The sequence below is a fragment of the Macrotis lagotis genome, chromosome 4 (genome assembly GCF_037893015.1).
Source record: "Macrotis lagotis isolate mMagLag1 chromosome 4, bilby.v1.9.chrom.fasta, whole genome shotgun sequence".
NCBI classification, from domain to species: Eukaryota; Metazoa; Chordata; class Mammalia; order Peramelemorphia; family Peramelidae; genus Macrotis; species Macrotis lagotis.
This window is the reverse complement of record NC_133661.1, coordinates 267,291,876-267,319,002: the sequence shown is the minus strand read 5'-3', so window position 1 is coordinate 267,319,002 and position 27,127 is coordinate 267,291,876. Positions and strand designations below refer to the sequence as shown.

The 27,127-nt window shown below is 34.7% G+C and overlaps 1 protein-coding gene across 4 annotated transcripts in view; it reads left to right on the top strand.

Moving 5' to 3' along the window:
• PPP2R5E (protein phosphatase 2 regulatory subunit B'epsilon) overlaps positions 1-27,127 on the top strand; it is a 173,509-nt gene that overhangs the window by 82,117 nt on the left and 64,265 nt on the right. For 3 of the 4 annotated variants that reach the window (XM_074235966.1, XM_074235963.1, XM_074235964.1), the window contains one exon: positions 24,519-24,715. In XM_074235966.1, the coding sequence (XP_074092067.1) occupies positions 24,519-24,715 (197 nt within the window). Of the gene's footprint in view, positions 1-5,862; positions 5,976-24,518; positions 24,716-27,127 lie in introns of those variants that run through there. The other variant, XM_074235965.1, reaches the window with a different exon arrangement.

Sequence of the window (27,127 nt, the reverse complement as noted above, 5' to 3'; positions counted from 1 at the left end):
TTCTTCCATACTAACTTATATTTTTCCAGCAGTTTTTATCCCAATACCTGGACTCTTTGGGTTTATCAAACAGCAGATTACTATAATCATTTCCTGCTAATGCACCTAGTCTATTCCACTGGTCCACCACTCTATTTCTTAGCCAATATCAAACAGTTTTGATGACTGCTGCTTTATAATATAATTTTACATCAGGTAGGGCTAAGCCCCCTTCTTTTGAACTTTTTTTTTCATTAAATTCCTGGAAATTCTTGACTTTTTATTTCTCCATATGAATTTACTTAGAGCTTTTTCTAACTCATTAAAGTAATTTTTTGGAATTTTGATTGGTAGTTTAGTTTTTGTAGAATTGTCATTTTTATTATATTAGTTTGACCTATCTATGAGCAGTTGATATTTGCCCAGTTATTTAAATCTAATTTAATTTGTGTGAGAAGTGTTTTATAATTGTTTTCAACAAGTTTCTGAGTCTGTCTTGGCAAATAGACTCCCAGGTATCTTATATTGTCTGAGGTTACTTTGAATGGGATTTCTTTTTCTAGCTCTTCCTGCTGTATCTTGCTAGATCTATAGAATAGTTGAGGACTTCTGTGCGTTTATTTTATAATCTACAACTTTGTTAAAATTGCTAAATGTTTCCAGTAGTTTTTTGGATGATTTCTTGGGATTTTCTAGGTAGACCATCATGTCATCTGCAAAGAGTGAGAGTTTTGTCTCTTCCTTCCCAATTCTAATTCCTTCAATTTCTTTTTCTTCTTTAACTGCTGATGCTAACATTTCTAATACCATATTGAATAGTAGTAGTGATAATGGGCACCTTTGTTTCACCCCTGATCTTACTGGGAATGTCTCTAGCCTCTCCACATTGAATATAATGCTTGTTGATGGTTTCAGATAGATATTGCTAATTATTCTAAGGAACAGTCCATTTATTCCTACACTCTCTAGTGTTTTTAATAGGAATGGATGCTGTATTTTGTCAAAAGCTTTTTCAGCATCTGTTGATATGATCATATAAATTTCTGATAGGTTTGTTGTTGATGTAATTGAGTATACTGTTTTCCTAATTTTGAACCAACCCTGCATTCCTGGGATAAATCCTACTTGATCATAAAGTATTATCCTAGTGATAACTTGTAATTGGCAAAGATTTTATTTATGATTTTTGCATCTATATTCATTAGGGAGATAGGTCTGTAAATTTTAAGTTAACTGAGTATGTGTGTAGGTTGACTTTAAGCCAATCTGATGAGAAGAACGTTCAGGTGTTTCTCATCTTTCCCCTTTTTCCCCTCTGTTACATTAGGTATTTTGTACCTGTTAGTGTAATGATATTTGCTCCATTCAATCAACTCCCTCCTCCGGTTTCCTTTTTGTCCCCCTTTTTATGGAAGTAGTATTTTTTTTTGTTTAGGTTTTTGTAAGGAAATGGGGTTAAGTGGCTTGCCTAAGGCCACACAGCTAGGTATGGAAGTAGTATTTTTAAAATCATTCTGAGTCATCAATTTTAGCTAAGTATGTTCTATCTAATAGAGTTAAAATTCTTGAGTGTATTTAGAGTCTTTCTCCGAAGTGGGGTTAAAGCCAGTTACATCTTACTGTATAGCAGTCTCATGGATAGGTCATGAATGTCCATCACTTCTGTCCATTCTCTCTGTTAGAGTTACAGTTCTCAAGATGTATGAGAATCTTTTTCCCCATGCTGGAATATAGCCAGTTTCAACTTATTGGATAGCAGCTTTTTTTTCCTTTTATAGCGGCCCCCCCCCCCCTTTTACCTTTTCATGTGTCTCTTGAGCCTCCTGTTTGTTTTCCAAATTTTCTATTATCTCTGGTCTTTTCATCAGGAATTTTTGGAATTCTTCCATTTCCTTAAATGTCTGTCTTTTTCCCCTGGAAGAGAAGGCTCTCCTTTTCGGGATAGTGGATTCTTGCCTGCATTCCAAGCTCCCTTGGTCTTCAAAATATTCCGTTCCAGGCCCCTCTATCCCTTAATGTTGATGCAGCCAGGTCCTGCGTGATCCTTACTGTGGCTCCTTGATATTTAAATTGTTTCTTTCTGGCTGCTTGCAGGATTTTCTCTTTTATCTGATAGTTCTGGAGTTTGGCCACAACATTCCTTGGTGTTTTCCTTTTAGGATCTTTTTCTGGTGGGGATCGACATACTCTTTCAATAACTACTTTGCCCTCCAAGTCCATGATGTCAGGGCAGTTTTCCATTAAGTCCAGGCTTTTTTTCTCTTCAATGTTTTCAGGAAGTCCTATAATTTTCAGGTTTCCCCTCCTCGATCTAGTCTCGAGGTCAGTGGTTTTGTTGATGAGGTATTTTCACATTTGCTTCTATTTTTTCTATTTTTTGATTTTGTTTAACTGATTCTTGCTGTCTCGTGGAGTCATTAGTTTCTGTAGACTCCATTTTTTTTTGGGGGGAGGAGTTTTCTTCATTAACCTTTTCCAATTGGTCAATTCTACTTTTGAAAGAGCTTTCCATTTGACCAATTGAGGTTTTGAGAGAATTAATTTCTTTTTGCATTTGCTCATTTGAGGATCTGAGAGAATTATTCTCATTTTGTAATTGTCCAATTGATGATCTGAAAGATTTATTCTCCTTTTGTGTTTGTCCAATTGTACTTTCTAAGGTTTTGTTTTCTTTTTGCAAGGTATTAATTGTCTCCCCCAAATTTTCCAGTTGATTTTTAAACTCCTTCCTTATTTCTTCAAGGAAGTCTTTCTGTGCTGGAGACCAGATTGTATTCTCCTCAGATGTTCCAGGTCTCTCTGGGCTGGGGTCTTTCCCTTCCAGGAATTTTTCTATGGATCCACCTTTCTGCTGACCCTTCTCCATTATGCTAAGACCTTGAGTTGGGTGGGGCTGGTTCACCCGGGCTTGGGATCGCTAAAGGCTTTACTGAGTGCAGTTTCTCTGGCTGGCCAGTAGGAGGAGCTGGTTGCCCTGTCTGGGGTGTCTGTGACCTTGGTTGCCAGGCCTTCTCCCTTTGCTTGAGGGAGGGAATTGGAGCTATTGAATTCTTTTGCCTTCAATCAGTGGTGGGCTTTACCCTGGCCTGAGGTGATTCCTCAGCTGGGCTGGTTCTTTTGCTCACACACCTGGGCCTGAGGCAGAAATAATTTGCATTTGTTTGGGATGAGGCCTCAGTGCAATGGAGGCCTGGGCTCAGAGTTTCTCAGACCTGAGGAGCCCAGGGATGGTTCTGCAGCTGTCCTGTACCCGACCTCTCCCCGCAGCCCCTTCCCCAAGCTCCAGGGGAACAGTACCAACACCAGCGCCTCTGCTTCCCCGCGGACCCAAGCCCCCTTCGTCCAGCCCCACCACTGATCCAGCAGGTCCGGCTCTCGGGCCCTCAGACTCCGGGTTCCGATTCAGCTGTTGGTCTGGCTGATCTTCCCTGGGAGCTCAGACTCACCTGCCGGTACTCAGCCAAGGCTGCTGCGGGAGACAAATCCTGAGGTAGATTTTCCTCTCCTGGCTTTTCTTTCTGGGTTTCCTGGGTAGGATTTCTTTTAAGAGGTTTGTTTCATGTGTTAGATGGGGAAGAGATCAGGAGACTTTAGAACTGTGCCTGTCTTCTCTCCGCCATTTTGGCTAGAAGTTGAATTCATTATTTCTTATGGCACTGTAATATTCCATTACAATCCTATACTGGAACTTGTTCAACCATTCCTTAATTGATGGGCATCATTGCAATTTTCAGTTCTTTGTCACCACAATGGGAGTTACTATAAACATTTTAGAACATAAAGACTCTTTGCCTTTTTCCTTAATTTTTCTTTTGGGAGTAGTCACTTTGCTTGGTCAAAATGCACACATAGTTTAATAACTCATTGGGCATGATTGCAGATTGTTTCTCAACATGGTTGAATTAGTTAACAATTCTACCAACAATGAATGTGTCCCAATTTTTCCACATGCTCTCCAAAATTTGTCACTTTCTCCTATCATTTTAACCAATTTATTAAGCCTAAAATGATGTCTCTGCATTTCTCTAATTGATGATTTAGAGCATTTTTCCATATGACTATAATGTTTTGATTTGTTCATTGGAATAATTTATTTATATACTTTTACCTTTTACCAATTGAAGAATAACTCATTCTTATATATTTGACAAACTTCTTTATGTATTTATTTTTTTAGTTTTTGCAAGGCAATGGGGTTAAGTGGTTTGCCCAAGGCCACACAGTTAGGTAATTATTAAGTGTCTGAGGTCGGATTTGAACTCAGGTACTCCTGATTCCAGGGCCGGTGTTCTATTCACTGCACCACCTAGCCACCCCTCTTTATGTATTTTTGATATGAGAACCATATCTGTTAAAATATTCATAAAATTTCCCCCCAAGTTTTCGCTTTCCTTACTGTGTTTCCATGATATTTAAATCGTTTCTTTCTGGCTGCTTGCAGGATTTTCTCTGTTATCTGATAGTTCTGGAATTTGTTCCCAACATTCCTTGGTGTTTTCATTTTAGGATCTTTTTCTGGAGGGGATCCATGTAGTCTTTCTTTTTTTTTTTTTTTTTTTTTGCAAGGCAAATGGGGTTAAGTGGCTTACCCGAGGCCACACGTCTAGGTAATTATTAAGTGTCTGAGACTGGATTTGAATGCAGGTACTCCTGACTCCAAGGCAGGTGCTTTATCCGCTACGCCACCTAGCCGCCCTAGATGTAGTCTTTCGATAACTACTTTGCCCTTTGGTTCCATGATATCAGGGCAGTTTTCCATCACTAGATCCTGTAATATTAAGTTAAGGCCTTTTTTTCTCTTCAATGTTTTCAGGAAGTCCAATAATTTTCAGGTTGACCCTCCTCTACCTATTCTTGAGGTCATTGGTTTTGCTGATGAGGTATTTTACATTTTCTTCTTTTTTTCTATTTTTGATTTTGTTTGACAGACTCTTGCTGTTTCATGAATTCATTAGTTTCTATAGACTCCATTCTTTTTTTTTAGGGAGTAGTTTTCTTCATTTCCCTTTTGCAACTCCTTTTCCAATTGGTCACTTCTACTTTTGAAAGAGCTTTCCATTTGACCAGTTGAAGTTTTGAGATTTATTCTCTTTTTGTATTTGTCCAATTGTATTTTCTAAGGATTTGTTTTGTTTTTTCAAGGTATTAATTGTCTCTCCCAAAATTTCCAGTTGATTTTTAAACTCCTTCCTTATTTCTTCAAGGAAGTCTTTTGTAGGTGGAGACCAGATCATATTTTCCTCAGTTGTTCTAGTTCTTTCCGAGTTAGGGTCTTTCCCCTCCAAGAATTTTTCTACGGTCCACCTTTCCGTTGACCCTTCTTCATTTTGCTAAGACCTTGAGTTGGGGAGGGGCTGGTTCTCAGGGGCTTGGGATGGTTAGAGACTTTACTCATTGAGTGCAATTTCTCTGGCTCACCAGTAGGAGGTGCTGGTTGCTTTCTCTGGAGTGTCTGTGACCTTGATTGAGGCATTCTTCCATAGCTTGAAGGGAGGGATTGAAGCTATTGAATCCTTTTGCTTTCAATCAATGGTGGGCTTTACCCTGATGTCATTACTCTCCCTATTGTGAGCTGGTCTGGTTCTTCTGCTCAAACACCTGTGCCTAAGGCAGAAGTAGTCTGCAATTGTTTGTTCTGGGAAGAGGCTTCAGTTGCAATGGAGGCATGGACTCAGAGTTCCTCAGACCAGAGGAGCCAAGGGATGGTGTCCGCAGCTGTCCTGCACAGGAACTCTCTCCCTCTGGCCCTGTTGGCAAGCTCCAGAGGGTGAGCACCAACCCCAGTGCCTCTGCTCCCTAGTTGACTCAAGCCCGCGGCCTCCTTCCCCCCCCCCCCCCCCCCCCCCGTCTAACCCCATTGCTATTCCTGCAGGTCAGTCTCTTTGGCCCCTCAGGCTCCTTGGCTCCAATTCAGCAGCTAATCTGGCTGATCTGGGACTGATCCACCCTCTGTGCTGGAACTCAACTGCTGGGACTTGCCCAAGACAAATCCTGAGGTAGATGTTCTTTCTCCTGACTTTACTTTCTGGGTCGGATTTCTGTTAAGAGGCTTGTTTCATATGATCGATGGGTAAAAATCAGGAGACTTTAGAACTGTGCCTGTCTTTCCTCTGCCATCTTGGCCGGAAGTCTATAAATTCTTTAAACACTCATTTTAGATATATTGAACCTTCTCTATAGTGATCAATAGCTATCTCAAGGAGTTTAACAACAAAGAAAAATGCACCACAGAAAAAAATTTTACAACTGCATTATTTATGGATAAGAAACACTAGAAACAAAACATGCTAAGTGATTTGGACAAGTGACTGAACAAATTTTGACTTGTGATTGTTATAAATTATATGTGAAGGTTTTAGAAAAAACTTAGGAGTACATAAAAAATGATACATAGAGAAGAAAACAGTGACTGCAATAACATAAAGTTAAGATGAAGAGAAACAAAATTTTGGTCAAAATCAGTGTCATTGCTAATATATCATCCAAGTTAAAGAGCATCCTTTCTGTTAGTTTACAGACTACTGTTCTTAGGAGATATGCTTTGCAGGTTTGGGTCTTGGCTAGACAGAGTCTTTGTACCAAAGCAAAATGTACCAGTAAATTAAAATAATAGGTTGGTGTTTTTCTTCTACATTACTCCCTTGCTTCATCTTGAGTAGGAAATGTGATTAAAATTAATTTAAACCTTAAATCATGTAATTCTACTTTTGTCTACAAATCTATTCTAAGTCAAGTCAGCAAACACTTAGTGTATGTCAGATAGTGTGTTAAGTGGTGGATTAATATATGTCAATACATGTTTATTGATACATATTGATATCAGTACATGTTTATATATTGACACATATGATTGATAGATATAACTTATGTATATATAAATAAAATAACAGAAATGTATAAATTCTACATACAAACTTGAGAGATACTTTTGTGAAAAGTCAGAGTAGGGCTGAGAATAAAAATTGGAAAAAATAATTAGATAATTCATTTATTGTGATACTCTATTGATTTGAAGTATCTTACTAGGAAATGCAGCATCATAATTTTGTAACATTATTCTACTCATTTTTCATTTCAGCTAATACAAATTTGATTAAAACAGATGATTACTCTTGGCAGTGTATATATAAGCACAACTTTAATGATTTGGTAATTGTTGCTTACTTTGATATTGGAAATTTTTGTACAACTTTTTGTTGTTCTAATACAAAATCATTTACTTAATTCATGAACCAATATAGATGGCAAGGGGGGGAAATCAAAAAATAAAACATTTTCTGTACCCATATACAAAACTGTAATAGAATTCCCCTTTTCTTTAACAATTCTCCAGTAAGGATATGGTTATTCAATACCTCAGGACCCATCAGTGGCAAAATTTTAGGGTGTTATCAAAGAATTGACTTTTGAGTGTTGTAATCTTTAACAGGTTGATACAGTCATAGAATTTGAGACTATCTAATCCAACTAGTGATGTACCAATAAATGTTTAGCAATTGGCTCTCTGGATAGAGTGAAAATATACATATTATAGATTTTAAATTGAATCTGCATTAGTAACATTTTCCCCATCACTTTTGTAAAATCTTGATTAGAGGTAATAAACCATGGGTGGGTAGAGGAATAAATTAGGCCTATTTTGTTTTGATTTGTATTAATTTGGAGCATACGTGGTTTTTAAAAACATTTTTAAATATAGCAAAGCTTTATTTTAAAAAACATAAAAATAAAAAAATCTTTCTTAGTTCTCAGACTATATAAAAAAACAGGTACATGCTGAATTAGTCTATGCACTTTGTAGTTTGCTTACCCCAGGTATGAGAAAGTCAACAAAATAATAAATCTGCTCATGATTTGCTGATTTCCAAGGTACACTGAAAATATCAGAAGGGCTCCCTTGAGCTGGTTCAAGAAACTCCCAATACATACCTGAGTTGAACCTGTATATGACTAAAATCCTCACTAAAAGATATCCAACTGTGCATGTTAATTGAAGCCAAGAGACTTTTAATTCTGCCTCAGATTGAAAACCTCCAAGGAGAACTCCCCCCTTTTAAAAAAATTTTTTAAATTAATTTTTATGAAAGATATTATTTGAGTTTTACAATTTTCCCCCATCTTGCCCCCCCCCCCCCCCCCCCCGCCCAGAAAGCACTCTGTCAGTCTTTACTTTGTTTCCATGTTGTACCTTGATCCAAATTGGGTGTAATGAGAGAGAAATCATATCCTTAAGGAGGAAACAAAAAGTCTTAAGAGATAACAAGATCAGACAATAAGATATTTGGTTTTTTCCTAAATTAAAGGGAATAGTCCTTGAACTTTGTTCAAACTCCACAGCTCCTTATGTGGATACAGAGGGCACTCTCCTTTGCAGACAGCCCCAAATTGTTCCCGATTGTTGCACTGATGGAATGAGTGAGTCCTTCAAGGTTGAACATCACTCCCATGTTGCTGTTAGGGTATACAGTGTTTTTCTGGTTCTGCTCATCTCACTCAGCATCAGTTCATGCAAATCCCTCCAGGCTTCCCTGAAATACCATCCCTCCTGGTTTCTAATAGAACAATAGTGTTCCATGACATACATATACCACAGTTTGCTAAGCCATTCCCCAATTGAAGGACATTTACTTGATTTCCAATTCTTTGCCCCACCACAAACAAGGCTACTATAAATATTTTTGTGCAAGTAATGTTTTTACCCTTTTTCATCATCTCTTCAGGGTATAGACCCAGTAGTGGTATTGCTGGGTCAAAGGGTATGCACATTTTTGTTGCCCTTTGGGCATGAACTCCCTTTTTTTGAGGCAGCCTATTCCATTTTTTTTTTTTTATCACTTCTTGTTGTTTGGACTTTGTTTTAGAGATGAACCTAGAATGGTCATGTTTCATTATCCTCCTTGCTGTGCTTCTTTACATGTCTAGGTTTTGCTCTCCTGCCTTTGTGTGAGGTGAAATGCTGTTCTTCCCTTCCCCCTTAGCCTTTCAGCTCTTTCTTCATTAGAATGTAAGGTCTTTGAGATCAGGGTCTGTGTTTTTGCTTGTTTTTTTTATCTGCAGCCTTTAACAAAGTGTCTGATATAAAATAATTGCTTGATAAATGTTTTTTGCCTTACTCTTAAGAAGTTTTTGTCTTGACATCAATTCTTTTTTTATTAAAAATTTTATTTATTTTGAGTTTTACAGTTTTTCCCCGTCTTACCCCCCCCCCCGAAAGCAATTTGACAGTCTTTACATTGTTTCCATGGTATACATTGATCCAAATTAAGTGGGATGACAGAGAAATCATATCCTTAAGGAAAAAACATAAAATGTAAGAGATAGCAAGATCAGAAAATAAGATATCAGGTTTTTTTTCCCCTAAATTAAAGGGAATAGTCCTTGAACTTTGCTCAAACTCCATGGTTCTTTATCTGGATACAGATGGTATTCTCCATTGAAGACAGCCCAAAATTGTCCCCGATTGTTGCACTAATGAAATGAGCGAGTCCATCAAGGGTTGATGATCATCACCCCCATGTTGCTGTTTGGGTATACAGTGTTTTTCTGCTTCTTCTCATCTCACTCAGCATCAGTTCATACAAATCCCTCCAGGCTTCCCTGAATTCCTGTCCCTCCTGGTTTCTAATAGAACAATAATGTTCCATGACATACATATAACACAGTTTGCTAAGCCGTTCCCCAATTGAAGGACATTTGCTTGATTTCCAATTCTTTGCCACCACAAACAGGGCTGCTGTGAATATTTTGTGCAAGTGATGTTTTTACCCTTTTTCATCATCTTTTCAGGGTATAGACCCAGTAGTGGTATTGCTGGGTCAAAGGGTATGCACATTTTTGTTGCCCTTTGGGCGTAGTTCCAATTTCTCTCCAGAAAGGCTGGATGAGTTTACAGCTCTACCAACAATGTGATAAGTGTCCCAGATTTCCCACAACCCTTCTAACAGTGATCATTATCCTTTCTGGTCATATTGGCCAGTTGACATCAATTCTTAATTGGACTCTACAACTACTGTGAAATGTCCCAGGTTTTATTCTTACAAGACAAACAAAAAAAACTCCACATGATAATTCAAACATACTTGAAGTCATTTGTCTTATTTCCTCTAAGTATTCTCCAAGTTAAACATCCTTCAGCTAATCCTTTTACAACATGACCTCAGGGCCCTTAGCCCCCCCCCCCTCTTATCAATTCTTATCAATGTCTGGAAACTGTGGTGCCCATAATTGAAAGGTATGATAGATAAGATCAGACAAGGTACAATTATTTCCCTATTCCTGGAAGTCCATACAATGCAAGCCTGCTTTAGGCTATTTTGGTTGAAGTAGCAAACTATCAACTAAGTTTTACTCCTCATCATTTTTGGAATAGCTGCTGTCTAATCATGTGTCTGCAGTATTTTACTTATAAAACTGTTTTTGTACTCACACAGAAAACTTTGAATTTGTCCTTTTGAATTTCATCTTTTGTGGTTGCCTTATTAACCCATTGCACTAAGCCATAAAAATCCTTTTGGATTTTTATTTTTTTTTCCTTTCCATGTAGGTGACTTCTAGCATGGGGTCAGTAGTAAATTTAGTAAGGAAACCATTTTATGTTTTTATGTATGTCAGTGATAAAATCTTGAATAACTCAGGTCCCCTTAGGGAGCTAGTTCTTGAGACTGGTCAGCCAACCAGTTCTGAATCCATATAGCTATATTATTTATTTATTCCTTATCTATTATTTCTACAATTATAATATGAAGTACTTTATTAAAGGCTTTCCTGAAATCTAAATGAACTATATTCATAGCATTCCCCTCATCTATGAATTTAGTCAGCCTATTGAGGGGGAAAAAAAAGAAATGAGATGAATCTCTCATGACCTGTACTTGAAACCAGGTGGTCTTTTTGACCATTACTTCTCTTTCTCTATGTTCAGCCATCATCCAGAAGTTGAAGTTAATTGAACTCACTGCCTCACAGTCTTCAGACTTTGTTCTCTTTCCTATTTAGAAAATTTAGTTTTGTTGCACCCCCTTTTTTATTTATTCCCCATAGTTTTTTAAATGTTACCATCCCCATCTGCTACAAGGCCCATCTGCTAGTGGTTTTAGGAAACAGAAATATGATAGTAGCGCTAAGGCCATGAAGTAGAGATCTTTTGTTTGTTGATTAAATTTTGAACATTTATGTAATGACATACTGTAATGATATATTATTGAGGTTTGGAGTTTTTACTTTTTTCTTGGATTTAGTCTCCTGTGACTTTCTGAGTATGTTAGCTGCTATTTTTTTAGCTGCTGTAAATTTTCAGAGATAATCTTCTCCCTCTCCTATCACCTTTAATTTAAAGCCTTTTTGTTTTGATTTGAAAGTACTTTGCAATGCATTCTTATCAGCCTTTGTTAGGTAGACTCCATCTCTGACCAAGAATCTGTCATTCCTACATTGTAAGCCATTTTACAGAAATCCAAATCCCATATTGAGATAGCACCTTTTAAGCCAGTCTTTTACTTGCTAAATTCATTGTTCATTTTTGCATCTATTTTCTTTAGGAGGCAGCAAGCAAGGAAATCATAACTTGTGACTTTGTGGTTCAGTTTTTCCCAAAACTTAATAATTGATGATACTTTTTAAGTACTACATTTCCCCTTGCATAAGATGCTCCTATGTATAAGACACCTTAATTTTGGGGCCTGAAATTTGGAAAAAATATTACTTAAGATTATTGAGCTCATTTTATTTATCATAAAATTCATACAACTCATCACTGTAAAAACTCCCACCCATTAGCTTGTCCTCATCTGTGCTTGATGATGAATCACTGTCTTAGGAGAGGCTCTGCCTGCTTTACTACCTGGGCTTTGGTCTAGAGTTGACCACAAGCACTCCCTGGGCAAGTCTGATGCATAGGTGCATGCTAAATCTATTCCATTTCATGAACCTGAAGCACTGTGCTCCTTTGTAATTTTTCTTGCCTCATGCTGAACCATCTTGGTGGATACAGGAATTCCAGTGCCCCTTTGCTCTTCAATCCATCTCTTCAGTTCACTCTTAGAATCAGGCCACTTGCCTTTCTTGGCCCTCTTCTGCTGTGGCCTTTTTAGTAGGGTTTCTTCTTCCCATAGCCAGTCTCGGATTATTTTCCCAGTTTGGAGCAGCATGATTTCCATTCACTTTTGCAAACTGGATCACTTTGAACTTGAATTCAGCACTGTTTGAAAATCTTTTCTGAACCAATCCTGGGCAGAATGTGGAAAAATGAAACCTAATATACCAGTAACAAATGCGAAACAATGAACACAAAGTCAACAAGTGAGATAAAGGGGGAAATGCAAGTAAAAAACATTTAAAACCACTGTATAAGACACTGCGAATTTTTAGAACCCAAATTTTTAGAAAAAGAGTGTGTCTTATACATGGGGAAATATGGTACTTCTGGAAATGTCATTTTTGCTTACACAAATCACCCAAAGTAGATAGTTAATATTCATTTTTTTTAAATTGTGGCATTCTTTCTATATCCATCATCAAATGACAAATGAGATATCAAATGAGGTAATATATAGAGCATTTGCTAAACCTTTAAGTGACATTTTGATTTTGGCTATTAGTAGTATTGCACATGCCGTGAAGTTCAATAGACCTTTCTTGTCAGGAGCATGCTACTCTTTTTCTTCTGACCCTTACTATAAACTGTCTTATGACAACTTCAGTGGTTCTAATTTACCATTCTTTGGAGAACAAAAAACTTCTTTTCTCTCTAGATCATGTAGCTTTCTTCATTTTGGTAAGAGTTTCTAATCTTTTTTTTTTTTTAGGTTTTTGCTAGGCAAATGGGGTTAAGTGGTTTGCCCAAGGCCACACAGCTAAGTAATTATTAAGTGTTTGAGACCCGGATCTGAACCCAGGTATTCCTGAGTCCAGGTGCTTTATCCACTGCGCCACCTAGCCGCCCCCAGTTTGTTTTTAAACTCCAATTATACAGCTGTCTTTTTCCTCCCCATCATCTTTGATATAATTACTCTTCTATCCATTATCTTGACAAAGGTCAAATTTCCTCTTTTCCTCATCAGATTCCTTTTTCCAATCCTTAAGTATTTCTTCTGTTTACTTTAGGATAGAGGGTTCTTAATGTGAAGTCTTTGAACTTTTAAAAACTATTTTGAAAAATGCTTCATTATCCTTTTATTTATACATTCAAAACCATTTTCAGGGAAGGGTTCATCAGAATAGGCTTCACCAGACTGTCACAAAAAAAGGTTAATAGCCACTTCAGGAGTACTATATTATTTCTCCCTATATTATAACTGGGTTTTATAGAAAATACACTTGCAGTCAGTAAATCCTGAGTAAAAATTTCACCTCATTCACTTAAGTAGCAATTCATTTAACAGCTGTCCACCTCAGTTTCCTCCACATTATAATGAGGATTATAATACTCTTCCTCCCAGGGTTGTTGTGGGGACCAAATGAGTTCATATTTTTAAAGCATTTAGTACAGTTGTTGGCACATGCTTGTTCCTTCCCCTTTGCCTTACAATCTGATCTGTAGGAAAAGGTTCTTTAAATCCTCTCACATTCCTCTATGATCTGTAGGAAAGGGTTCTTTAAATCCTCTCACATTCCTCTAAATGGAAGATCACCTTAAATTTAAAACACAGATAACAGTTACCCTAATATGGCAATAATACAGACTTTGTTCAAGATGCAAGTCCCTGCATAATTCCCTCTCTTCTTCATAATGCTGGAGATTTTCAGCCTTATGTCTTTGAACTACCAGAAGCTAATTATATCTCAACCCTAATCTTCTGGTTACATTTTTGCAGTCAATTATCACCTCTTGATAGTTTGAGTCCTTGAGGAAGTCCTTTCTTTTGTCTTATCAAGTGGGTCATATTCACCTTCCCTATGCCTTTTTTACTAACCTTTTTAACTTAACTTTGTCTCATCAGTTTGTCTCCTCCAACCATCTTCTTTGTTTCACTTTCCCCATTTCTTTTTTACTCACCATATTTCCCCATGTATAAGACAACCCCCATGTATGAGATGCACGTTAATTTTGGGGCCCCAAATTTGAAAAAAAAAAGTATTACATAAAGTTATTGAATTTAAGTTTATTCATCATGAAATTGAAGGACCTTCTGCTCAAACCTTTCAGGCATCTTTTGGGCAAGTCTGGTGTGTGAACACCTGCTTAGTTCATTCTGTTTCATGAACCTGGAGCACTAAATGTATCTATCCTCTTTTGAAATCAGTCACTTCTTTTTCATCAGTGATTCTTCTTGTCACCTTCTGAACCATTTTTGTAAACACAGGAATTCCAATTGCCCCTTGCTCTTCAATCCATCTCTTCAATTCCCTCTCAAAATCTGGCCATCTGACTACCTTGCCTCTTATGACCTTCTGCCATGGCCTTTTCAGTTAGAGTTTCTTCTTCCTGTAGTCAGTCTTGGATTGTTTTCTCAGGTGGAGTAGCACGATTTCCATTCACTTTTGCAAACTAGATCACTTTGAACTTGAATTTAGCACTGTTTGAAAATCTTTTCTGAGCCAATCCTGGGCAGAATGTGGCAAAACATAACCTAATATACCAGTAACAAATGTGAAACAATGAGCACAAAGACAAGTGAGAAAAAGCGGGAATTGCAAGTTAAAAAATCTACAACCATTGTAAAAGGCACTCCCAGTTTTTAGACCCAAATTTTTTGGGGAAGTATGGCAACCTTGCCTTGTATTGCCAACGATCTTCTCCTTTTCCATTTTATTACCTTTTCAAGTCCTACTCCAGAATTCTCCTTGATCTTGGTAATTGTTCTTTGGATTTTCCTCTATTTCTCCAAAATTTGTTTTCTCTTCTTCAAATTTGACTTAATTAGTTAACATCTTAATTCGTCTAAATTTTTCCAAGTTACCCACATAATTTCATTATCCTTTTTTGAAGCCTTCTTTCCTCTCTCCATTCCTCCCCCAACAGATTCCCAGGGAGAAAAACCCCAAGAATCCCTTTCTCCTCTCACATTTACCTGCTGTTATTGGTAATTCTGATTCAGTAATGACTGACCAGTAATAATCCTGATGGGCAAAAGTTCTTGAAAAAATATGCTAATAGCTGAACAATTTTTTTTTTTGGTAGTTTTCTGATCAGTTGTAAAGAGATCTCTTTGGTCAGACTTCCACTTCAAAGAAACAATGAAGTCTGAATGAATGATTTTTTTTTATTTGAATTTATTTTTATTAAAGATATTATCTTGCTTCCCCCCTCCCCCCACAGAAAGCACTCTGTCAGTCTTTACTTTGTTTCCATGTTGTACCTTGATCCAAATTGGGTGTGATGAGAGAGAAATCATATCCTTAAAGAGAAGAGAAGTCTTAAGAGGTAACAAGATCAGACAATAAGCTGTTTTTTTTTCTAAATTAAAGGGAATAGTCCTTGCGCTTCTGAACGAATGATTTAGTAGTACTTTTTATTTCCTAGTAGTACTGGTTTGGTCTGATAATATTACCTACTACTAGTTTTGCCTGGCATCTAATAGGCATTTAATAAATGGTTTTTGACTGCCTGAATAAACTGAAGAGGACGGAAAAAATGGAGAGGAACAATCTTCTAATAGTTCTTGTCTGTGAGGTCAGATTTTGAACATCTGTGTTTGCTCTTTGAGCATTTATTAAGAGAAAAAGATGCTGTCAACTCATGCTTTTTCAAACAAGACTTTTATATGACCTGGGCTTTTCATATGATCTCTTTCTTCCCACCCATTTAGAATTCTAAGAAGTCAAATTAAATTATCAATAACAGTTGTTTAATGTTATAAATAACGTTCAATTTTGTGTGTACATTTTAGAGTTGTATTATGGTATTTTATGTAATCAATGTATATAGTATATTTTTACAGGACCATGGAACATTGGACATTTTCAAATGATTAAAGAATACAATTGTCTTATCTTTACCGTTTGCCATTTTATTTGTTCATAGCTTATGATGAATTTTGGTATTATCATCAGAAAAGCTTTACCACATGGTAGGGTCATAACCCTGTCTTAAAACATTATTTCAGAAATAAAAAGACCTTTGTTTTGCATATTTTAAAATAAATAGCCTTAAACCTGAAAATGTTTTTAATTGATCTACGGTATTTATATTACATTTAAAAAGATCAGTGTTAAAATGAAAGCAGATAGAAGAATGGATTAAAAACCAGAATCCTCCAATACGTTGTTTACAAGAAACATGTTTGAAGCAGAGAGATAGATGCAAACTGAGTTAAGGTTAAAAACTGATAGCAATCCTTATCTCAGACAAAGCAAAACCAAAAGGAGATCTTATTAAAAGGGATAAAGAAGGAAATTAGATCTTCCTAAAAGGTAAAATAGGCAATGAAGAAATTTCAATAGTAAATATATATTAGGGAACCTCAACCTCCCTGTTTCAGAATTAGATGAATGTATACACAAAATAAACAAGAAGGAAGTTAAGGAAGTGAATAGAATTTTTAAAAAGTTAAATATGATAGATCTCTGGGGAAAATTGAATGAAGATAGAAAGAATTTTATCTTTTTCTCACTGTTCTATGACACATACACAAAAATTGACCATGTATTAGGCTCTAATAACCTCATTATCAAATACAGAAAGGCAGATCATGATGTAATAAAAATTATGTGTAATAAAGGAACATGGGAAGATAGAATAAAACTTAATTGGAACTAAATAACTTAACTTTAAGAAAAGAATGGATCAAACAACAAAGCATAGAAATAATTAATAATTTCATCCAAGACAATGATCATAATGAATCAGCATACCAAAACTTATGGGATGCAACCAAAACAATTATTAGGGGAATATATCTTTAAATGCTTTATATGAATACAGTAGAGAAATCAAAAGGGTATGTAAACTAAAAAAGCTAGAAAAAACAAATTAAAAATACCCAATTAAATACCAAATTAGAAATTCTGAAAATCAAAGGAGGGATTAATAAGATTGAAAGTAAGAATGTTATTGAACTAATAAATAAAACTAAGAATTGCTTTTTATGATAAACCAATAAAATAGATAAACCTTTGATTAATTTGATTTATAAAAAGAATGAAAACCAAATTACCAGTATCAAAAATGAAAAGGGTGACTTCACCACCAATAAGGAGAAAATGCAAGTAATAATTCAGGGTTATTTTGCCCAACTATGTGCCAATAAATCTGACAATCAAAGTAAAAATTTAAGAATTTGTATTTACAAAAATACCAATTGCCTAGGTTTACAGAAGGGGAAATAAAATACTTAAAAAAACCCATTTCAGTAAAAGAAATTGGTCAAGCCATCAATGAACTCCCTAAGGAAAAAAATCTCAATGGCTAGATGGTTTTACAAGTAAATTCTATCAAATATTTAAACAACAATTCCAATTCTATATAAACTATTTGCAAAAAAAATAGGTGAAGGAGTTCTGCCAAATTCTTTTAATGACACTAACATGGTACTGATTTGTAAACTAGGAAGAGTCAAAGCAGAGAAAGAAAATTAGAGGCCAGTTTTCCTAATGAATGTTGATGCAAAAATTTTGAAATAAATATTAGCAAATAGATTATAGCAAATTACCTCTAGGTTAATACACAATAGTCAGGTGGGGTTTATATCAGGAATGTGGAATTGGTTCAATATTAGGAAAACTATCAGCATAATTGACCATATCAGTGACAAAGCTTAACAGAATTCAATAGATGCTTAAAAACTTTTGACAAATACAAAACCCATTCCCAATTAAAAACCCTAAAGAGCATAGGAATAAGTGGAGTTTTCCTTAAAATGATAAGCAGGATCTATCTAAAACCAATAACAAGTATTATACATAGTGAGGAAAAGCTAGAAGCATTCCCAATAAGATCAGGGATGAAACAAGGATGCCATTAGCACCTCTGTTATTCAATATTGTATTAGAAGTTTAGTAATAAAAGAAGAAAAAGAAATTGAAGTAATTAGAATAGGCAGTGAAGGTAACAAAATTCTTGCTCTTTCTAGATGATGTGATGATATACTTAGAGAATCCTAGAAAACCAGCTAAAGACTACTTGAGCCGATTAACACCTTTAGATAAAATAAACCTACATAAATCAACAACATTTCTATAAACAACAAAGCAAGCAACATGAATTAGAAAAAGAAATTACTTTAAAGAACAAAAAATACTTGGGATTCCACCTGCCAAGGCAAACCCAGAAACTATCAAAACAATTACAAAACACTTTTCACAAAAATAAAATCACATCTAAATAATTGGAAAAATGTCATTTGCTCAAGGGTAGGCTGAGTTAATATAATAAAATTCTATCTAAATTAAATTACTTGTTCAGTGCCATAACAACCAGACTACCAAAATCTATTTCATAGAATGAGAAAGAATAGTAACAAAATTCATTTGGAGGAGCAAAAGATCAGAATATCAAGGGAGTTAGTGGGGAAAAAAAATGCAAGGGATGATGGCCTAACGGTACCAGATCTAAAATTATATTATAAAGTAGCAATCATCAAACTATTTGGTACTGACCTAAAAAATAGAGTGGTGGATAGGTACAAAAGAAATAGTAGTAAATTTCTATAATAACTTACTGTTTGATAAACTCAAAGATTCCAGTTTCTGGACCAAGAACTCACTATTTTGACAAAAACTGCTGGGAAAATGGAAAATAGTATGATAGAAGCTAGGCATAGACCAGTATCTCACATTCTATAATAAGATAAGGTCAAAATATATATAGAATTTAGACATAAAAGGTGATACAATAAGCCAATTAGGAGAACAAGGAATGGTTTATCTCATCAGATCTATGAAAAAGGGAGGAGTTTGTGACCAAATAAGAGAAAATATTATAAATTGCAAAACGTTTAATTTTAATTACATTAAATTAAAAAGTTTTTGCACAAAAAAACTAATGTAAATGCATTAAATTGGAAACTTTTTTGCAACTAGTTTTTCTGATAAAGGATTTATTTCTAAAATATATAGAAAACTGAGTCAAAGTTTTAAGAATAAAAATTATTCCCTAATTGATAAATGGTAAAAGGATATGAAAAAGCAGTTTTCAGATGAAGAAATTAAAGCAATCCTTATGTCATATAAATTATAAAATAATGCTCTAAATCATTATTGATTAGAGAATTGCAAATTAAAACAACTTTGAGGTACTACCTCAAATTGATCAATAGGACTAAAAAGGAAAATGATCAATGTTGGAGGAAATAAGAGACACTAATACATTGTTGGTGGAATTGTGAATTAATTCAACCTTTCTGGAGAGCAATTTGGAATTATGCTCAAAGAGCAATAAAACTTTGCATACCCTTTGATCCAGCAATCCCACTGCTAAATCTGTATCCCAAAGAGATCATGATAATAGGTAAAAACCTCACATGTACAAAAATATTCATAGCAATTCTTTTTGTAGAGACAAAGAATTAGAAATTAAGGGATGCCCATCATTTGGGGAATGGCTGAAAAACTGTAATATATGTATGTGATGGTATACTATTGTTCTATAAGAAATCATGAGGGTTGGGATTTCAGAAAAGCCTGGAAAGGCTTACAATTCATGAGGAGTGAAATGAGCAGAACAAGAAGAATATTATACACACTAACAGCTACATGGGGTGATGATCAATCTTTATGAACTTGTTCATTTCAGCAGCACAATAATCGAAGACAATTTTAAAAGACCTGTGTTGGAAAATACCATCTATATCCAGAAAAGGAATGTGGAGTTTAAATGCAGACCAAAGTTACTATCTTCAGTTTTTAAAAGTTGTCTTTTGTATTCTGTTGTTTTTTTCTCTCTAATGATTTTTTCTTTCATTTGAATTTGATTCTTCTTTCACAAGATGATTAATATAGATCTATGTTTAGCCATGATTATATATGTAACACATATATGAGATTGGTTTCTGTCGGGGGCGGGGAAGAGAGAGGAGAGGGAGAAAAATGTGAAAACTCAAAACATGTAGTTGGAAAAACAAAATATTTAATTTTTTCAAAAAATATTATATTAGTAGAGATTGTGATGTAGAAAACTTTGAGAATAAAAAAAGATGGTGATAATGAAATGGAAGAGGAAAGGTAGATCACACAGCTGTTATAGAGAAGTTCAAATTAGCTCTTATTACCACCTTAATTTTGCATTAAATTATACTTTATAAAAAGTTATCACATATTATTTTGTTTGATTTTTCACAACAACTTGGGTAAGTATGTAGTGTTGAATATTCTCTAGTTTTTAGATAAAGAAACAATGTGATATAGTTAGGTAGTGTAATGGATACAGCTCCAAATCTGGGTTTGAGTTCAAATTGAATTTGACATGTAATAATAGCTGGGTAACCTTGGGAATGCATTCAGCCACTACTTGCCTTAGTTTCTTCAACTATAAAAGGGGATATTAATAGCACTTACTTCAAAGAGTTGTTTTGAGTATCAAATGAAATAATAATTCTCATGTTTAACATAGTACCTGGAATATGTAAGGACTACATAAATGTTAGCTGCTCAACAATGATAGTTATTCAGCTATGATAATATACTTATAATTATTTAAGAAAAGGCCAAAACAGTCCATGCTCTCAAAGAGCTCATGTTTTAACTGAAAATTCATGCAAACAACTATGGTACAAATAAGATAGATACAGGGTAGATTGGTGGTTATCAGTTAATAGAAGTCACTAGCACCAAGGAGAGGAAGGGATATCAGGTTAAAACTATGAGTTTAGTTGATTTTTAAAAGAAGACAAGGAATCCGGGGATTAGATATGAAGAAGGAGAGTACTTGAAATATGGGAGACAGCTTGTGAAAATGCTTGTTACTTGTTCACAGTTATGTATCTAGGTAATGACAGTGCTCAGGACTTATACTCATGTTTTCTTAGTTCATCTAGTGTTCTTCATACTTTGTCTGCTGTCTCTACCTCAGACTGATTGTATTTCATAAAATTTATAAATTGTAGTCATTCATTTTTTTTTTAGCTTTTTTTTTTTTTTTGCAAGGCAGTGGGATTAAGTGGCTTGCCCAAGGCCACACAGCTAGGTACTTATTAAGTGTCTGAGGTCATATTTGAACTCAAGTACTCCTGTCTTCAGGACCTGTGCTCTATCTTGCTGTGCCACCTAGCCACCCAATTGTAGTCATTCTTAAATAATCTGTTATTTGGTGCAGAACACCAATAAGTGCTGCCTAAGGGAGAAAATTAGGTAACATACAACTTTTCCCTTAAGGATACTTAAAGTATTTTATACAAGTAACTAACCCCAGGTCCAATGTCTTATTCTCTTTCTTTCTTTCCCCCAAATAATGATGATTGTCATTGAATGATGAAGTAGAGTTGTGAGTTTGGAGGTGGGGTTCTTCAGTGGCATAAAATGACAGTTGAGTCTTAAAGACCTAAAAGATCTTTAAGAGTTTATTGTAAACTTAATATTAAACATTAATTTAGTATGATTTAATGTAGTGGTGAGAATATTGGCTCTAGAGTCAGAGCTTTTAAATCTTGCCTCTTCTTTTGGGTTACTTTGACTTTGGACTACTTAACTTTTCTTGGCCCAATATCCTCATAAGTAAAGTGAGTGGCTTGGACTTTATGACTTTATAGCTTTCTAGTCCTACAGTTTTCCAATCGTTTACCTTTAAGTGAGTTTCATTGTATAAAATGTCATAACTCCATCATATCTTTGTTTTATGGAGTTGTATTTAGTTATACACTGTTCCTTCTGTTCTGCTTTTTTGGGGATATGATTTCATCAAGTTCTTTCCTAATTTATTTACCTAATACACTTGATAAAAATAATTAAAAATTCCATTACATTAATGTATTACTTTCTTTAACTGTTTCCCTGTTGTTTAATGTTGAGATCTTAATTTTTTCTCAATTATAGAAGTTGCTTTAAAATTCTTTGAACAGATACCTCTTAATATAAAGACTTTTCAAGGTGTACTATCAGCAATTAAATGACAGTATTAAATAGTATGATTAATTTTCAACTCTGTTTTTCTGATTGCTTTCTAATAAGATCCTGCTGGCCAGCAGTTCCTGTAGCTGTGACTTTTTCAGCAGTTTCATAGTGTCGTCTAACATCTTTATTAGGTCCTTAATAATTATATTGTATAATAGAAAAGTCATCCATAATTGAGAATATCCCTTATTTCATTTGCTTCTCCTTTATTTTATAATTTCTTGGTGTGTTTTAAGTTCATTATGCATATCATTTGTGATATATGGTTATAAGGTATGGATCTAAAATTAATTTCCCACCCAGTATTGACCAGTTTCCCAATTATATTTGTTAAATAACAATTCTCTTTTTTTGCCAGCTTCATATTCTCTTAAGTTGGTAAAATAATTTTTTGATATTTATAATATAATGCAACATTCCTGGTATTTTTCTTTTTTCTGTTAATAAAGTATTTTTTGTTGCTTTTTTTTAACACCCATATCCATTAATTTTGAGGATAAACACTCTTGTAATTTATTTTAAAGTTTGGAAGTATTAATCAACCCTCATCATTTCCCCAACATCACCCCATTGTGTCATTCTTGCTTGTTTTTAAAATTTTAATTTTTGTTTAGTCATTTTCAGTTGTGCCCTACTTTTTGTGTTTCTTTTGGGATTTTCTTGGTAAAGATATTGGGAAGGTCTGTCATTTCTTTTTAGCATATTTTACAGTTGAGGAAACTGAGACAAAGAAGATTAAGTGACTTGCCCAGAGTCTCATAGCTAGTAAGTGTCTGAGTCTAGATTTGAATCCAAATTTTCCTTACTCTAGGCCCAGTTCCTTTATCCACTCAGCTCCTTTGCTCTCTCCTTACAATACTTTTGTAATTCCTTATCTCTTATCTTTTATTGCCACAGGGGAGAACTTCCTTTCTTCTTTTCTTTTTCTTTTTTCTTCTTTTTGGAGGCAATTAGGGTTAGGTGACTTGCCTAAGAACACAGCAGCTAGTAACCTTTTGAATTCCCTTCCCCTTCTTAAACTGTAAAAAAGGAAAAAAAACCCTCAATAATGTACATATGCAAATAAGATAAATTCTGACTCTGGCCATGTTTGATTTATTCTGCATTTTAAATTCATTCTCTCTCTGGTAAGAGGTAGGTGATCTGTTTCATCTTAAATCCCCTGAACTCTTGGTTTATCATTGCATTAATCATAGATTTAAAAACTTTCAAAGTTGTTTGCCTTTATACATTGTCCTTATATAAATTTTCTCAAGTTCTGCTCCATTCTGCATTAGTTTGTATACGTCTTCCCAGTTTTCTTCTGTAACTGTCCATTTAATTCTTTCTTATGGCACAATAATATTCCATTATACACGTGTGTGTGTGTGTGTGTGTGTGTGTGTGTATTGATTTATTTATTTAAACATATCCAATAGGTGGATTTTCTCTTTTCATAATGACTTTTTTTTGGTGGTATGGTGTTGATGGTAGCAAAGACAGAAGTGGTCCATTAACATAGTTCTCTTACTATTGATGAACTGATGGTCTCATTCTGTATGATTACTGTAAAATATGGGTATCACCAAAGACTGAGGGAATGATTTAAAGTGAGTGAGCATAGAGTATTAGAATTCTGTGTAATGATCAATATATAAAATGTGTTCAAGTGGTTAAAGATCTGGTTCATTGTTATTGTAATGACACTAGTTTTCCACTTTAAGGGGGAGAGTAATAATAATGATAATTTCTGCATATTTTTGAGGGATGACTTAAGGATTAGTGACTTAAACTCTTTGGATGACAGTAGCAATTTTGTCAGCTGTTTTTGGGAAGCTGGTTTGTTTTGTATGTGAAATATGATTAACCTAAAATTTCTGTGAAATGTTTAGAATCTTTGTCAAGTAAATATGCTTTCTTCATGACTGGCTTTTTTCCCTTTTGGATTATGATATTGTTTCAGCGTATTGACTTTTTGATATCTGACTTTCATAGAATATAAGCTATAAGCCAAAAAAATCATCAAGGATGTCAGCATGCATTAACATAAATGGATTGACATTTCTATTTTAAAGAAATTTTTTAGTGAGATCAATTTCAAAACAACAATGAAACTTTATTTCCCCGTTGTATATTAAGAAGCTTGAATTGCTCAATTTATATAATCCATTAGAATTTGGGCACTGGGGATGAAGATATATATGTGTGTGTGTGTGTGTGTGTGTGTGTGTGTGTGTGTGTGTGTGTGTACACATACATACATATATATATATATATATATATATAGTGGAGATTTATTAAAACTTTCTAATTGTTCTTGGGAATTGGTTAAATCTTTTACTTTTCAATAGCAAATGATATAAATTTGTTATTGGTACAATTTTGTGGCCGAAGTTACAAATCATGTAGTAGATAAGATTTCCCATAAATGTCTAATTGAGTTTTTTTTTTAACACTCCAGAACCACTGTTTCATGTGAACTCTATTTTGAGCTTACTTTTGAAATAACTGACTTTAACAGAGAATTCCTGTTACCTAGAAATTGATGACAGACTTACATTTCCTTTTTTGTTTCTTAGACGTTCCATCCTCAGAGCAGCCTGAACTGTTCCTAAAGAAACTTCAGCAGTGCTGTGTAATTTTTGACTTCATGGACACGCTATCAGATCTTAAAATGAAAGAATACAAGCGCTCCACTCTTAATGAACTGGTGGACTACATTACAATAAGCAGAGGCTGTTTGACAGAGCAGACTTACCCTGAAGTAGTTAGAATGGTGAGTTTTTTTTTTTCACATCGCGGATACTTTTCAGATCCTTCCATAGTTACCCAGGTGTTTATTGTCTGAGCAATGAAGGTTGCTTCCAAACATTAGCTACAACCTTCCTTCTCTGTAACTAAGCAAAACTAGTCATGATAATATCTGAAGTGCATTGTATAAGAATGAAATCCACAGCTGCTTATGTCATAAAAGTTATGAAAGTTTAATAATTTTACATTTGAAACCAAGATTTCCAGTACCGTGCTTGGATGTCTATATGCACACCTATGTGTGTGCATGAATATGTGTGTTTTTCAAGAAAAGGATAGGAAATGAAATTTAAGTCTTTATTTGAACAATATCCCATTTATTTTTCTCTTCATTGAATATACAGAAAATATCATTAAGCTTTTAACAAAATTCTTTGTGATTCATCAGTTTTATAGTCACTGAACTGAGAGATGGTCTTGATTTTTTTTTTAAAACAAGTTTTATTTAGTTTTTCTTTTCAGTTGTTATAGTTACTTCCCACTGACCTCCTCGGGCTCTCTTAACAAATAAGTAGAATGAAGCAAAAGTAATCAACACATCCACCACTTCATGTCATAAATAATCATTTAGCTATATTAGTCAATGTTAATTTCTTTGGTAGATTTCTGTAGAGTTAGTGCTTTCCTTGGTACCCAAGAAAACACTATTCTAGGTATATTAATTTGAAGTGATGCTGCAGGGGTTTGATGAATTTAATATACTTTTTATAAAAAGATTTATAAATCATTAAAAAGATCTGACCCACTTATGTGCATTGTATATGCTGACCAAAATTTACTTCTGAATATATATACACTTAGATTTTATAAATATCTAGGTTTATAAATTTATATTAAAAGAATGCAGGTGGGGCGGCTAGGTGGTGCAGTGAATAGAGCACTGGCCTTGGAGTCAGGAGTACCTGGGTTCAAATACAACCTCAGACACTTAATAATTACCTAGCTGTGTGGCCTTGGGCAAGCTACTTAACCCCATTGCCTTGAAAAATCAAAAAAAAAAAAGAATGCAGGAGTAGAAAAACAATTTATGAAAGTGTGATTTTTAAAACGTTTTAGTTTGAGATGATTCTGTAACAGTTGAAGAAGTAGTAGATGATTTTTGAAGATTATCACAGGTGAATACCAGTAAAATTTAAGCTCTGTCCTAGTATTTTTTTATTTTTATTGTCCAAAGAAGTTATTTAGAAAATTTATCTATGGGGTTAGTGATTAAATTCCTTGTCGTCCTATCCTTAAGAGTTTGCCTGTGGAATATACTTCTTAATCTGACATTCTTAAATCTATATCCAATAATTTTCTGCTATTTCTCTCTCATCAAAAAACCTTCTACTTCAGCTTAAGTGAATCTCCTTGACCTTGAGTATATACCTTGCTTATTATTATCTTCATGACTGCTCAGATTGCACCTGTCCTTTTCTGAAACGCCATCCTATTTCTTTGTCTAAATCTTGCCTGTCCTTTAAGATCTAACTCAAATACAACCTTCTCCAAGTACTTTAGCCTAGGATAATCTTTTCCACTTTAGAACTGTAGCAATTTCTAATTGTATTATTTACTTGAAACTTATTAATGTTAAATTTTTATTTTTATTTTTTTTGTTAAAAAATTAAAAAAAAACCAGAAACCTTTCTAGATCATTAGTTCCCTAGATCCCCTAGGACAGTTACCATGCTTTTATTCCCTCATTCGTATTTGTTTCTATCATAGTTTTTATCATAATGATAAGTACATAACTATTGATAAATATTTATTGAATAAATGGATGAATTCTCTCTTTTGTTATTGATTTGTGCAGTTTTTAAGCTATTTATCTCCTTAGGTATCCAATCCAACCAATATTATCCAAGAACTACTTAGTACAAGATACTAGGAAAATGGTAGGCAAAATGAGAGAATACAACATTTAAAACTGATAAGTATTTGGCAATCAGTTCCAGAGAAGTAGGGAAGCATTAACAATTAGGGCTAGGGGAATATTAAAATAATTAGGGTGTTCAGAAAAAGCATTCTACTCTAGGAGATGATTTGTTGATGTTAAGTCATTTCAGTTGTGCCTTGCTCTCTGTGACCCCATTTGGGGTTTTCTTGGCAAAGATAGTACAGTGGTTTGCCATTTCTTTCTCCAGATCAATTCTGCTAGAACTGAGATAAGCAGGGTTAAATGACTTGCCCAGGTACTCTTAGTAAATGTCTGAGACTGGATTTGAACTCAAGTCCCCTGTCCACCCAACTGCCCCATAGGAAATGATACATGAGCCTTGAAGGAAGGTAGAAAATGTAAGAGGGAAGAAGGGTCTATAGCCAGGCATAGGGAATACAGTGCAAAGTCATGGAGGCAGGAAATTGATTGACAGATTTTAGTTATAGAAAACAATGG